Source organism: Lissotriton vulgaris, chromosome 5 (assembly GCF_964263255.1).
Source record: "Lissotriton vulgaris chromosome 5, aLisVul1.2, whole genome shotgun sequence".
NCBI lineage: Eukaryota > Metazoa > Chordata > Amphibia > Caudata > Salamandridae > Lissotriton > Lissotriton vulgaris.
The window spans coordinates 1593302940-1593316474 of record NC_141693.1 but is presented as its reverse complement, the minus strand read 5'-3'; the positions used below and the strand labels follow the sequence as shown (position 1 = coordinate 1593316474).

The 13535-nt window shown below is 46.5% G+C and overlaps 1 protein-coding gene across 2 annotated transcripts in view; it reads left to right on the top strand.

Moving 5' to 3' along the window:
- Positions 1 to 13535, top strand: part of THTPA (thiamine triphosphatase) — a 71901-nt gene that overhangs the window by 12613 nt on the left and 45753 nt on the right. For both annotated transcript variants that reach the window (XM_086923723.1, XM_086923722.1), the window contains exon 2: positions 3852 to 4409. In XM_086923723.1, coding sequence (XP_086779849.1) covers positions 3878 to 4409 — 532 coding nt within the window. In that variant the 5' untranslated portion in view covers positions 3852 to 3877. The remainder of the gene's footprint in view (positions 1 to 3851; positions 4410 to 13535) is intronic.

The window sequence follows — 13535 nt, the reverse complement described above, 5'->3', positions numbered from 1 at the left end:
AGGGATATTAGGTCATTGAGCAGGTCAGTCTTTATGTTTTTCGTCTTTATAGTAAAGAAGGAGGCACATTCCTCGCAATTTTGTAGTGTGTCGGGGTTATCCTGGTGTTGGGGGGGTATACCCTTAGTTTGCGCTTTGATTAATTCTAATAGCTTTTTGGGACAGTTCTTGGCTTGGTCTAGTTGAGTACTGAAGAAGTACACTTTTGATCGTTTGATCTTTCTGTAATTGGAGTTTCCCATGGATCTTAGTAGCTTGAGGTGGTCAGAAGATGGAACAGATCTCCACCGTCGTTTGATTAATTTAAGGGATCGTCTGTCTTCATTTAACCTACCATCATACCACGGTTTTGAATCTTTTGTGATGACACTTTTCAGTTGTAGGGGAGCTAGTTTGACTAGTAACATGTTCATGGAGTGGAAGTAATGGTAGGTCAGACTATGAACATTGGATGAGCCTTCCGGGGGAAGCAGGCTGTTAGGGTTGGAGGTTGAGAGTAAGTTGGAGCTGAGATTTTTCAGATCCCTCAACCAAATTTTCGTTCATGGGGGTTGTGCAGATGGTAATTTCACTGATTCATTAATGTTGAACGTAAAGATGTAGTGGTCAGACCCAGTCACACAGGAGGATCGATTCTAGCTGAGTGGAGTCAGCTTTGGAAATGACTAGATCGATTGTTGCGCCTTTATCATGTGTGGGCTGTTGTTGATTTGGGTATGGTTAAGGTTGGAGAGGAAAGCTTTGAGGCTATTGACCCCTGTGTCGTCCAGGCTATCCCAATGGAGATTTAAGTCACCAAGGAATATTTGAGTTTTATGAAGATTGACATTTGTAGCTAGAATATACATGAGGGTTTGTATGAAGGTGAGGTTATCTCCTGGAGGGTAGTGGAATGTGTGTAGTGAACATATTGCTTTGTTATTACTAGTGATCACTAAGTAGAGGTATTCACAGGAGGTTAATAACGGGGAGTGGGAACGGTTCACTGATAGATTGCTCCGATGTATGGACGCGATACCACCTCCTCGCCTGTTAGTTTTATCTAGTCTTTTGATGTCTTTGGGGGTACCCGTATGTCTAGGATGGGATTAGAAGATTTATTTAGCCATGTTTCGGTCAAAATTAGTAGGTCTGGTATATTGGTGAGAATGAGGTCAGCTATATCAGTAGCACGTCTTGATGCCGACCCGCAGTTTAGAAGTATTCATTTTAGTTGTGTCTTGATGAATGTTCTGTTGGGTTCGAGTATGATGGGGACTCGCATGAGGTTGTTTTCAACTATACCTCTAGAGTTGTGTCTTGTAGCTCTGTGGGTATTGCAGGGGATGGATTGGATTAAGGAATGTTTTATCAAGTTGCTCAGTATTAAGTGGGAGAACCGGTAGGTCATAGGAACGGAGTAGGGTGCTTAAGTCTTTAGCTGATAGAGGGTTTTTCCTCTGGACCTGCTGGGATGAGACACTAGGGTAGGGCACTGTTCTCCATCTTGGGGGCTCATGTTTCGGGGAGCTTGCGTGTAGTTGTTGGGTGAGTTTTGAATGTTTGCTGTGGAGGAATGATCTGGGTTCTAGTTCAGGGTGCATGAGCTTGGGTTGTTGTAAAATTAGGTAATGAAGAGTTTGGATGTCCTCTTTGACTTGTTGTAGAGAAAGTAATATCTCATAGAGTCTGTGGTCAGGAGTAAGAGGTAGCCTATTTAATGTATGGATTGTAGGTGAGGGAGGTGCGTTTGAGCCACGAATGTCGTTTGGGGGGGGGGGGAGCCGTAGTCTGGTTCAATGTACTGCAATCTTTCTGTGTGTTTATCGATAGGGGTGGTGCAAAAGCCGGATGTGAGGCGGTTTGGATGTGGGTTATGTGTGGGGCGGTGGGAGTAGTTGTAAGGGGAAAAGGGGTGTGTGGAAAGGTGGGATGTGAGGAGGTAAGGGTCTGAGGTGTGATTGGAACATTGTGAGTAGCGGTGGTGTTGGGGGTGGAGTAGGAGTTGGGGTGATGTGTGTCATCTCGAAGATGTGAGGAGGTATGGAAGTGGCATGTGAATGGGACAGTGGGGTATTGGAGCGGGGAGAGGGTGGGGGTGAGAGGGCAGGATACAAGGCGATAAGGGTGTTCGGTATGATAGGGGCAGTGGGGATTGATTGTTTTCCTAAGTAGGGTCTCACGCTTGCCTTTACAGCGGAGGGCTTGCAAGTGCCTGTTTGCGTAGGACAAATGCAGCACTGATGTGTACATAGTGGATTACCTATGCATCCTCCTGAACTATGAACTAGATTCATAAATAGAAAGAAACCGTCACGCCTCGGCTGGTTTATTTGGTCCGAGAAGCCTGTGTCAGCTAAGAAATAAACCCACTCGTCATGCTGAATGCACTGCTTAGATCTTTATGAACTGACTCCGAATGCGGAGGTTATTTGCAAGAACTTTCTCGCAGACCGCAGGAATATATTAAATCTAAACTGGTCTCAGACAACAACACCACAGGGGTTGCGATAGCCGAGGTACACAACAGGTCACATGCATTCAGGGAAGTGATCATCCTTACATGTACATCTGGCCCTATGAGTCGTCTTACAATCCTAATACAGGTTCTACGTCATCGTTGTGACGTCACCTGCCCACTGGGGTCCATCTACTGTGCCAAGAAGGCATCTATCGCCACAGCCGTATGTACGGGAAGTGCCAGGGTGAGCAATATAATCCTCTGAGCTGGGATGAGGGAGCAACTCCCCTGTGTTCCATGAAAAAAAACAGATCAGCTGAAACGCTGGCTGACCGATTCTGGCGCAAATATACAGACGTAGCGGAACCCTACAAGTGTCCTTCTCAGCACTGGGTTTAAAGCCTAAAATTAGTGACGTTTCAATTGTCATCGACTTGCTGCCTCACAGTTTACGTGTTCATCAGGTTTCCGAGCAGCCCCTCGTATCAAGTGCCCTGTGTCCGGCTTTCATGACCTGAGATCAGGATGGCCACGAGGGGTATGTTTTCTGGTGGTTTAAACCAACCTGTCGCCTGGTTGGGCCCATGCCCGATTGAAGTGCTTCATCCGAAGGACTTTGCTGCCGTACTCCCGGGATCATGGGCTGGAAGCCTAACCTCTCAGCTGCCAACTGGCTGCTTACCGCAGACTCTCTCCCAAAACACGCCCCCCTGACTGCTCCCTGTGGTCAAGTCAAGTTGGAAATTTGTATAGTGCACTACTCACCCAGAGGGTCTCAAGGCGCTTAAGGGAGAGGGGTTCGCTACTGATCGAACAGCAATGTTTTGAGTTGTTTTCTGAAGGAGAGGTGGTTCTGTGTGAGACGGAGGTGGGTGGGGAGGGAGTTCCATGTCTTGGCCGCCAAGTAGGAGAAGGATTTTCCTCCCATGGTGGCTCTTCGGATGCGTGGAATCGCGGCGAGGGCTTGGTTGGACGATCGCAGTTGGCGGGTGGGGGTGTAAAAGGTCAGGCGAGTGTTGAGGTACTTGGGTCCTAGGTCGTGGAGGGCTTTGTGTGCGTGGGTGAGGAGACGAAACGTAATTCTCTTGTTGACGGGGAGCCAGTGCAGGTCTCTCAGGTGACCGGATATGTGGTTATGGCGAGGTATGTCTAGGTGCTTTTGCAACCACGTAATCAGGAAGACATGCCCCACAGTCATACATACACCCATGTCAGTAGATAAGGGGTCCCTACGTTATTACTGTGACATGGAATAAAAATTTGGTGACAGGAAAGCCTTAGCAAACGGTCTCCTGATTGCACCTTGGCTCCGAATTGGGTCATGTGAGTTTGGGCTAGAAACAGGGGTATATCAGGTGCATAACTATCATTCAGCAATTAGTAACTCTGTCTTTTTTCTCTTGCTCCACAGGTAACCGCTCCCAAGACTGCAGCACTATGGTGTCTGAAGTTGTGGAAGTGGAACGGAAATTTGTCTTTGGCCCTGAGACTGAGGCACGACTGTTAGAACTGGGCGCCAGTCTGACTAAGCACCTTGTTTTCCGTGACACATATTATGATACAGCAGACTATGCCCTAACGCTGAAAGACCACTGGCTGCGGCAGCGTGAGGAAGGCTGGGAACTCAAGCGGCCTGTGGCACTGACAGGCGGTCATGGCGGACCTGCCACACAGTATTGCGAGGTGACCGAGCATGTGGCGATTATGTCCCATTTATGCCAGGCCCTTGGAGTAGCACAGATGATGAGCCCCTCAAGTATGGAGGAGCTTCTGGGCCTGCTGGGGCTGGAGGCCTTTGCTACATATGTAACAGATCGGAGGAGCTATGCGTTGCCAAGTGGCCAGGTGCACGTAGACCTGGATGAGGCCGACTTCAACTTTGCAGTGGGCGAGGTGGAGGTGGTAGTGGACTCGGCAGACAGGGTTGAAGAGGCGCTGAAGAAGGTGAATCAGCTGTGCACAGAACTAGGTGAGACACTGAAAGTATGCTTTCTTACATATGCCATTAATCATCTCAAAGCTTTTAGGAGATTTTATAGCAGAATTTTGTGCAATTGAAAACTGCAAAATTGAGAGTTGATGATCGAGAGTCCAACAAATTTCCTTCCCTGTCTCATATTTGTGGTTATACCGTAATAATAAATTGAGGTGGAAAGCTAGCTTCTCTCAATGGAGTCGCCATCTTTCTTCCTTCTTTCCCATACTGCATTTTAGAGATGCCTCAGGGATTCAGTTGGGCTGCTCAGGAGGTTTGATGGGACCGTTAGGTTACTGGGCTGTGCTGAAGTTCCACCAGACCTGGGAGTCTGGCTAAGGGATCTGCTCCTCATCCCCATGCTGTGCAAGCTCTCAAGCAGGCGAGGAGGGAAGGTTCTGGGAAGGTATTTGGAATAGAAAGCCCTCACAACTTGGTTGATGAGACCTACTGGGGTCTCAGGGGGTGAGAAAGACCATGTGAGTTGAGCTGTGAACAGCCTTCGATATCCCCTTATTGAACAGAAAAATACATGTTTTAGAACGAGAAGAATTACTGCATTGCCACTGATATGGGTCTGGCTTTTCAGTCACCATATAAAAATTGTAAATTGATACTTGTTTAGCGCACTACTCACCCGCAAGGGTCTCAAGGCGCTTGTACGAATACCGCTGTGGAACCCATCCTGGCTTTCCCTGTGAGGCGTCCACTCCTGGGCACCCCCAAGGTGGAGGCCAGGCATCCTTAGCGTTATGGGGGCCGTTGTGGAGATTAAGCAAGCTATTGCCCAGAGTTGCAAAGTGGGACTCCATGATTGGAATAGGCACCGAGGCGAGAATTATCAGTTCCATTGATTTTTGAGCCCAAGACCCACCGAGGCGGGGAATTGAACCATGGTCCCGTGCTAGACCTCTGCATCAGGGTCTGCCGCTCTAATCATTGAGCCACACTTCTCCATGGGGTGGATTGACTTGGTGGAGTCCCACTGAGGATAGGAAGACTCTCTCAGGTACCACTGAGATGAGAAAGCCATCTGTAGAACACATTAGCAATTAGTCAATTTGGATTTCGAATTGGAATGAGAAGACTCTGACGTCTCATATGGAATAGAAACAACCTTTGGGGTCCCGTTTAGTTTGGGTAGATCTGTTGGGTGGAAGAAGATGAGGTGTCTTGCACAAGATTGGGAGACACTTTGAGGTATTTCTGGGAATGCGGATACCGGATGGAGCAGGGAAGACTATCCGAGGTCCCACTGGGAGTTGGAAAACCCTCTGGAACCTCCTATTAATCACAAGACAACAGTCAGGTTTCCTTGCGATTGGCAGATAATTTGAGAACGTAGTGGGATGGAAAGAAGCTCAAGAATGGATCATGGTTGTTTGGCCAGTGTCCTGTCTGTCCCAGTTGTATTGGAAAAATCATAAAGCTCCTGGTTCAATGGGAAAGTGATTGGAAGCTCTAGTTGGCTTGGAGTGCCATTGTGGTCTTAGCTAGAGATGACATGAAGATGCCAGTGGTATGTGAAGATACTTCGATATCCTAGTTGGGTGGGAATGCTCTTAAATATGCTGACAGGTCAGACAGAATCTAACTGACGGTTGTAAAGGTTGTTAGATGGAACAGTACCATGTGGTTAATTTTAATCAAATAGGCCTAAAAGTTTACTTGAAGAAAACTATTAGATTGAAAGAGCAAGACAATTAGTATGATTTAATTAAAAAACTAAGTCACTTGTCACTTAGATGCTCAGGGAAGTGGGATCGATTTAGCAAAATTGGAGTGAGGAATAAGAATAGGAAGTTGAGTGAAATGCAAGTCCTATCCAATGAAATCAATTCAATTGTACTTTCAGTTTATCAGCAAAATTTCAAAGTAACTGAACTGCAAGAGTTACAATGCAGGGAATTACAATATTAACAACATTGATTTGCGGTAATAACATTGAGTCTCATGAGCTATTCTCCTTCATCCTGTTAAATTTCTAGTTTGGGTATAAGTTTTGGTTATTAGGTGTCAGTTATATCTTGACTGGTTTTGTTGATTCCAGGTTTTGTGCTGATTTGTGTGGGTTCGCTCCAGTTAGTTGTGTGTTAGCTCACAAAAGGGTTTTGATCCTCCCTGGTTGTGGTCCTGGTTCATATAGTTGGGTTCTGGTTAGGTGTGTGGTGGCTTCAGAATTTCATGGGACCCATGTTTTGTCCTGAATCATGCTGGGCTCAGGCTTCTATGGGTATCTTCTGGTTAAGTGATGATTGGCTCCAGATTGGTTTGACTGAACCCAGGTTTGGTCTTGATTTACAGGGATGATGAGCCCTGATTGTTTTATGTTATTTGTAAAGCACTTACTACCTCTGTATGGGGCATTTAGGCACTTTCACAGATAGAGCCACGCTGTGTATGTGGGAAGTATTTAAATATTGTGCGTAACTACCACCAAAGTGAGTTTATTTTGCTATCGGAGGCAATGCCTCGCGGTGTGATATGGGTGAACGTACGTGTGAGATAGGAGCACAAATTATAACTGCTACACGGGCTACAATTTATTGGCAGCTACACAGCATCAAGCTAACCACAAAAGAAGGGGTAATCGAGAAGGCCCAATCCATTGGGCAACAGGCGCCAGGCAGAATTGCTGTTAAATGAGTAAAAGGTTGGCAGAGGGGAAAAAAAGGGAATGACAATAGGGCAATAATGGAAACTGATGTTAGGAGCAGTAGCATCCTGAGTGTTCGCATTCCCTGCATGTCTGAGCTTGTACCTGGAATACTGAGAGTGAATGATGTAATATAATGATGTTGGGTGGTCTTCCGTGGGAGCTAGGAAATAAGGACAATTGGTGGGAGAATGGAGTCCTGACAGGACTTACCTGCTATTGCTGCAACCTAGGGGCCTCACGTGGAATAAAGAACTTACCTGCAACATAAGTAGCTCCAGACTCTTGTGTAACGACCTTACACTCTTAACAACTACACAAATGTATTTTATTATTATTTGTTAAAGGGGGGGTATAATGCCAACTGCCGTATAGGCCTAGGTGAAAGGTACTTAATTTCCTTAGCAGAAATAAAGTGGAATGCCCAAAAAGTTATGTCTTATCACGAGAAATGATAGCTTTAGCATATTACACTATTTTTAAGTGTGAAAAGAATCCCCACATCCATTTTTGATACGAGGATACATTTTGCAATTTAAACAAGTGCAAAATTGTACGTAATGCAAACCGCAATCACACCTGGTTCGCTCGCTTTCATCCCATGCTCCAAATATTGGATTTTATCCGAATGAAGTCTCTATTACTTTGTGTGGCATTGCGGGTTACATTTGTATCTTGAAATGCTGCCAATTATGCAGAATTACGCTGCTGTGAATGAAATTTCTCCCGGCCCTACGTGCTGATCAGATACACCCCATGAAGGAGGGTGGACGTGGAGAGAAAGCAAGGCTGGCCTGCATGATCAGAACCTACACAAGCTTTAAAAAAAGTCCACATTCCACCTACTCCTGCTAGCAAAAGGAAGACAAAATGTTGAGCTGGGGTTCATACTGTTACAGGGATTCTGCACATACACAGAACTATGCGCAGCAATATGGGACCTCGGTGTGTAGGAGCTAAGCCTTCCCACCACCCTAGTGCCCACAAACCCAGGACCGTCTAGCTATAGTGTCTCACTCGCTCTCCTACACATTTATGAAGAAACAAATGATTAGACACCCCCAGAACACAACACTCTCAGGAATCCTGGTAACAAGACACACACCTTTTCGCACTCTCTTGTACATGTCCACAATAACAATGTTTATTTTAACTATCAGGCTCTAAAACGCAGTATACGAGCCACAACCAGCAGCTAAATGCTCAAACCTAACATTGTTAGCATTGCAGCAAGGCTATATATCATGAAGGGAGACGTCATCATATAAAGACAGTGGATTACCATCGATTCCCGAGCGCTTAGAGGCCTGTAGGTGATTGAGCGCGCTACAAATCAAAAATAACAATAACAATAACAATAAAGGACTATAAGGCCTAACCACCCTACCCTTGGTAAGAAGAAGCCTTATTATATCATAGAAATCTCTGGGCTTTGTCAGCAGACCCCATGCCTTATTGGCAAGATGGTATAGCTACATAATAGGAACTGCAAGGCTCTTCTCCCTGGAAAGCTCCCTCTTCAAGTGTGTGTTACCTAAACATGCATCCCCATATTATCAAAGCACGAGTTTCCAGCAGCTGCGGAATTAGCATGTTCTGTTTAGGTGCTAGGGACTGACCAGAACAGAATACCAAGGGGCATTGTTTATCGACGTTGCTCGCAATGTTCAGACTAAACTCCAGGAACAGGCAGAGAATGGACAAAGCCGACTGTTCTCATGTGAAAGGCATAAACAGTCGTGCAAAAATAAAGTCATGTTGTAACATGTGCAAAAGCAGCATCATGGTTGCTGGGCGCACATGCTAACTTAGTGATGTCGGCAATGTCCCTATCAGCCACGTGACAACACCCAAAGCCTGGCAAGCCCTAGTTGGGTCATGGTTCAGACCCTAGCCATATTGGCACATTTTACATGTGCAGGCGACTGATGAAGCACTAGGTAGGCTGTTCCTCTGACAGAAAAATGTCCCTTGATTGTTCTAGATGGGCTTTAGTTGGGACGCGATTGTGTTCACGTTAAGTTTTTGTTGGCTTCAGATTGGATTCGCTGTGCCCAGGTTTGGACTAGAATGGATCCCTAAAGGTGGGTTTGAATTAGGTGAAGGTTGGCCCTGTGAGGAGCCCTCCCTGCTGCATCTTGTGGCACAAGCAGCCGATGCGGGCTCTGCTCTGTGCGCGTGCCCCACCTCCAGGGGTTTATTTTCAGATGGCAACGCTGCTTTGCCGACTCCGGCTTCTTGTAGATTAAATTGTTTGCTGTAAAATATGGAGAAAGGGAGAGGAAAATGAAAGTGGAGAGATGGTGGATTGGGCGGGGAGGGGTGGATGCTACTAACTCTGCTTTACACACCCTCCCCTCCTCCTCAGCGCTGCTTCTTAGCTTCTGTTATTAAATGTTTCTTTAACATTTCACGTTATTAATTATTAGCATGATTGTTTGTGATTACTATACATAACAGCCTTTTGATATGATTCTCGTCATAATTATCTTTATTAATTTTTTATGTTTTAGTTAATATTCTAGTCGTTTAGAACACGCAGACCCGTTAAAGTATAGGAGAGGCTGTGATGAAAAAATACAAATGTGAAAGAGTAACGCATTGCACAAGAAATTACGTTTAAATCTTTTTATTGTGAGAATAGGTATTTTTAGAGAGAAAAATATGAAAAGAAGAGAAACGATACAAATACACTCGCCTACATCCAACGGCTGGTGAGGAGACAGTAAGAAATTCTGTAATAATAAGGAACACAAAAATAGGAGTGGTGACCCAAGGAATGAAAGGTAAGAAGGGAAGCAAGCTGGGGGGAGAGAGTCGGAAGGGCCCCTCCGTCGTGTTAAGAGGTGCCTAACGTTGGGGTCTCTCCGAGTAGCTCCAGTATGAACTGCACCCAAGCATTAAGTATTTGGGGCCTGTTCCTTGGTTAGAGTCTCTTCTGGTATTAAACCGAAGTATTCAAAGGTAAATCGGACATGTCAGCTCCCTGAAATCCCCACTAAGGGAGCCAATGCAGGATCCCCACATCTTATCAAATCGTGGTAGTTGGTTTTCTGCTACTGCTGTGAGCTTTTCCATCCCCAATAGCTCCCATATCTTATAAAGCCAATCCACGTGTTTTGATATTGCGTCCGTGCCCCATCGTCCCAACAGGGTTTGTTTAGCTGCACATAGAGCTAGTGTGATTGCCCATCCCTTCAGAGAACCGAGAGGGTATGTTAAAGGGTTGGGGAGGCCCAAGAGAATATAACTCTGGAACCTGTAGAGTTGAGTATCAAAATTTTTTCTACTGCATCTAAAATTTCCTGCCAATAAACCTGTATTTTGGGGCATTGCCACAGGAGTTGCGTCAAAGTCCCTGTGCCTCCACACCCTCTCCAAACAAAACAGGTGATGGACCGAATGTGGATCAATGTCACACATTCACCCCAGTCAAAAGATCTGGGCCCAAATCCATCGTTTTTTTGCACTCCACACCACCCTGGGTTAGAAGATGGCGATATGCAAATCAGCTCTGACCCTGTGCCCCATGGGAACAGTCCAGTCCGAACTACAAAAGCCATGTCCTTCCCAGAACGGAATCAAGCATCCGAGGACCGGACCGGTTTCGAGGTAACACCTCTCATCAGCCCGGCTAGCTTGACTCCAGTGGTGTGGAGTGCCTGGGACCCACTTCTGAGCATCCCCAGCGCACTTATGGCGGTATTGCAAACAACCGGGGGTGAATGTGTGACATTGATCCACATTCGGTCCATCACCTGTTTTGTTTGCAATACCGCCATAAGTGCGCTGGGGATGCTCAGACGTGGGTCCCAGGCACTCCACACCACTGGAGTCAAGCTAGCCGGGCTGATGAGAGGTGTTACCTCGAAACCGGTCCGGTCCTCGGATGCTTGATTCCGTTCTGGGAAGAACATGGCTTTTGTAGTTCGGACTGGACTGTTCCCATGGGGCATAGGGTCAGAGCTGATTTGCATATCGCCATTGTCTAACCCAGGGTGGTGTGGAGTGCAAAAAAACGATGGATTTGGGCCCAGATCTTTTGACTGGGGTGAATGTGAGACATTGATCCACATTCGGTCCATCACCTGTTTTGTTTGCAATACCGCCATAAGTGCGCTGGGGATGCTCAGACGTGGGTCCCAGGCACTCCACACCACTGGAGTCAAGCTAGCCGGGCTGATGAGAGGTGTTACCTCGAAACCGGTCCGGTCCTCGGATGCTTGATTCCGTTCTGGGAAGAACATGGCTTTTGTAGTTCGGACTGGACTGTTCCCATGGGGCACAGGGTCAGAGCTGATTTGCATATCGCCATTGTCTAACCCAGGGTGGTGTGGAGTGCAAAAAAACTATGGATTTGGGCCCAGATCTTTTGACTGGGGTGAATGTGTGACATTGATCCACATTCGGTCCATCACCTGTTTTGTTTGCAAATCCACACCCTCTCCAGCATTTGGGGTCTCTTCCTCACTTCCAATGCGCAGTACGATTGGGTGTATAGTACCAGTAGTGAACTATTTGTAATAAAGTCTCTTTAACTGTGGCAGACCTTGCCGCTGTGTTTGCCGGTTTCTGTATGTCTAACCATTCCTTCTGTGTGAACTGTCTACCGCACTCTTTCTCCCATCTCTTCTGTGCTTTTGTTTTATTTTGTGATTGTGATGTGTTCAGGAAAATGTATATATCTGATATCAGTTTTTTATCTGTGTGTATGGTGATTAGCCATATTTCAAAGGGTAGCAGTAATCTGCTCATGTAGGGTTTCATGTCTGGTTGGGTGACCCAGTGACGAATAGTTGTGTATTGCCATTGTGCCGATTGAAGGCATCCCATTATCCTTTTGCTGGAATGACATAATACCCGAATGATCAAATAGATCACCCGCTCTCTTACAGTTTGCCTGCTGCCATGGCATATACTCCGAACCATGCAGTGCAGGTGGTAAGTCTGGGTTTCTGGTAATAGGAGTCATGGGGGAAATTCTCTTGGATAATTTTTTCGGGGTCGCTACTGCATCCCAGACACTGACCGTAGTACGAAGTACCCGGGGAGAGATATACTCCCTGTGGCTGGTGCGGCTTTGTGAGCCAGGGAATCTTCCATATGTGAATGTCCGTGATGGCCTGATCGATGAAGCACCAGGGGTTCTCCGAGGTGGGCCTGTCCCACTCCACCGTACACCGTAGCTGGGCTGCGTGGTAGTAATGTTTAAATTTAGGAAAGCCTAGTCCGCCACATGTAGGTGGCAGGTATGTCAGGCATTTAGGAATGCGCACCCTTTTCCCAGCCTATATATAGTGGTCTATCAGATGTTGTAGTTTAGGTATAACTTGGAGTGGGGGGAGGGGCAGGGTTTGCATGACAGACAATATCTTGGGGAGAAGAGTCCTTTTTATAGCGGCTAATCTCCCCAGCCAGGACAGCGTGTAGGCTTTCCATTTTTCCACTTCTGCGCGTGCATCTGCTAATAGGCGGCAATAGTTGTTTTCTGCTGTTTGTCTAACCATAGTGTGTATGTGAAGGCCCAAATAGGTTACCCCTGCGAAGCCCATGGATAGGGGTAAATAGTCCGCATTCATCCTACATCGGGGGAGGTTTTGTGAGGTTCATTAGGTGTGACTTTTGTGTATTGAACTTAAAACCTGATACTACACTGATTGCTTCCACCTCTAAAACAAGCTTTGATAGAGAGGGAGTCCGCCATTATCCCCATCATGTCATCTACATATAGTGCCAGTTTATTGTCTCTATCTCCCATCCTCACTCCCACTATTCCTGTGTTTGCCCTTATTCGCTCCGCAAGCAGCTCAATATATAGTGCAAATAAGAGCAGGGACAGGGGACAGCCCTGCAGGGTTCCCCATTCGATACCAAAGGTCTGAGATATTGTCCCGTTCACCCGCACTCTTGCCTGGGGCTTTGCGTAAGGCCCATTTTAAAAACCTAGATTCTAAGCCCACAGCCCGGAGTACCACCTCTAGGTATGGCTAGTGCACTCAATTGAAGGCCTTTTCCGCGTCCATAGAAAACAAGAGTCTGGCGTTTTAGTTCTTTGGACCTTCTCTAATAGATGGCATAGTCTCTAAGTGTTGTCGCTGCAGTTCCGCTCTGGAATAAATCCAGCCTGATCTGGGTCAATAAGGCTCTGCATCATTGGAGCCAAGCGTGTGGCGAGAATTGAAGTAAAAATCTTTGCATCTACGTTAAGTAATGACATTGGTATATATGCTGCGCATTGAGTTGGGGTCCTTGCCCTGCTTGGGAAGGATCCCAATGGTAGCTAATCTCATTGCCAACACAGGGCCGAACAGCTTGTAAAATTCTGGGGGCTATCCATCATGTCCTGGTGCCTTCCCTGCTAGTAGGCGGGATATCACAGGGAGTACCTCATTGATATGTATGTCTTTCTCTAAGGCAATGGGCATTTTGGTAATCCAGTCTATCAGTTGGGGTGAGATTCAGGT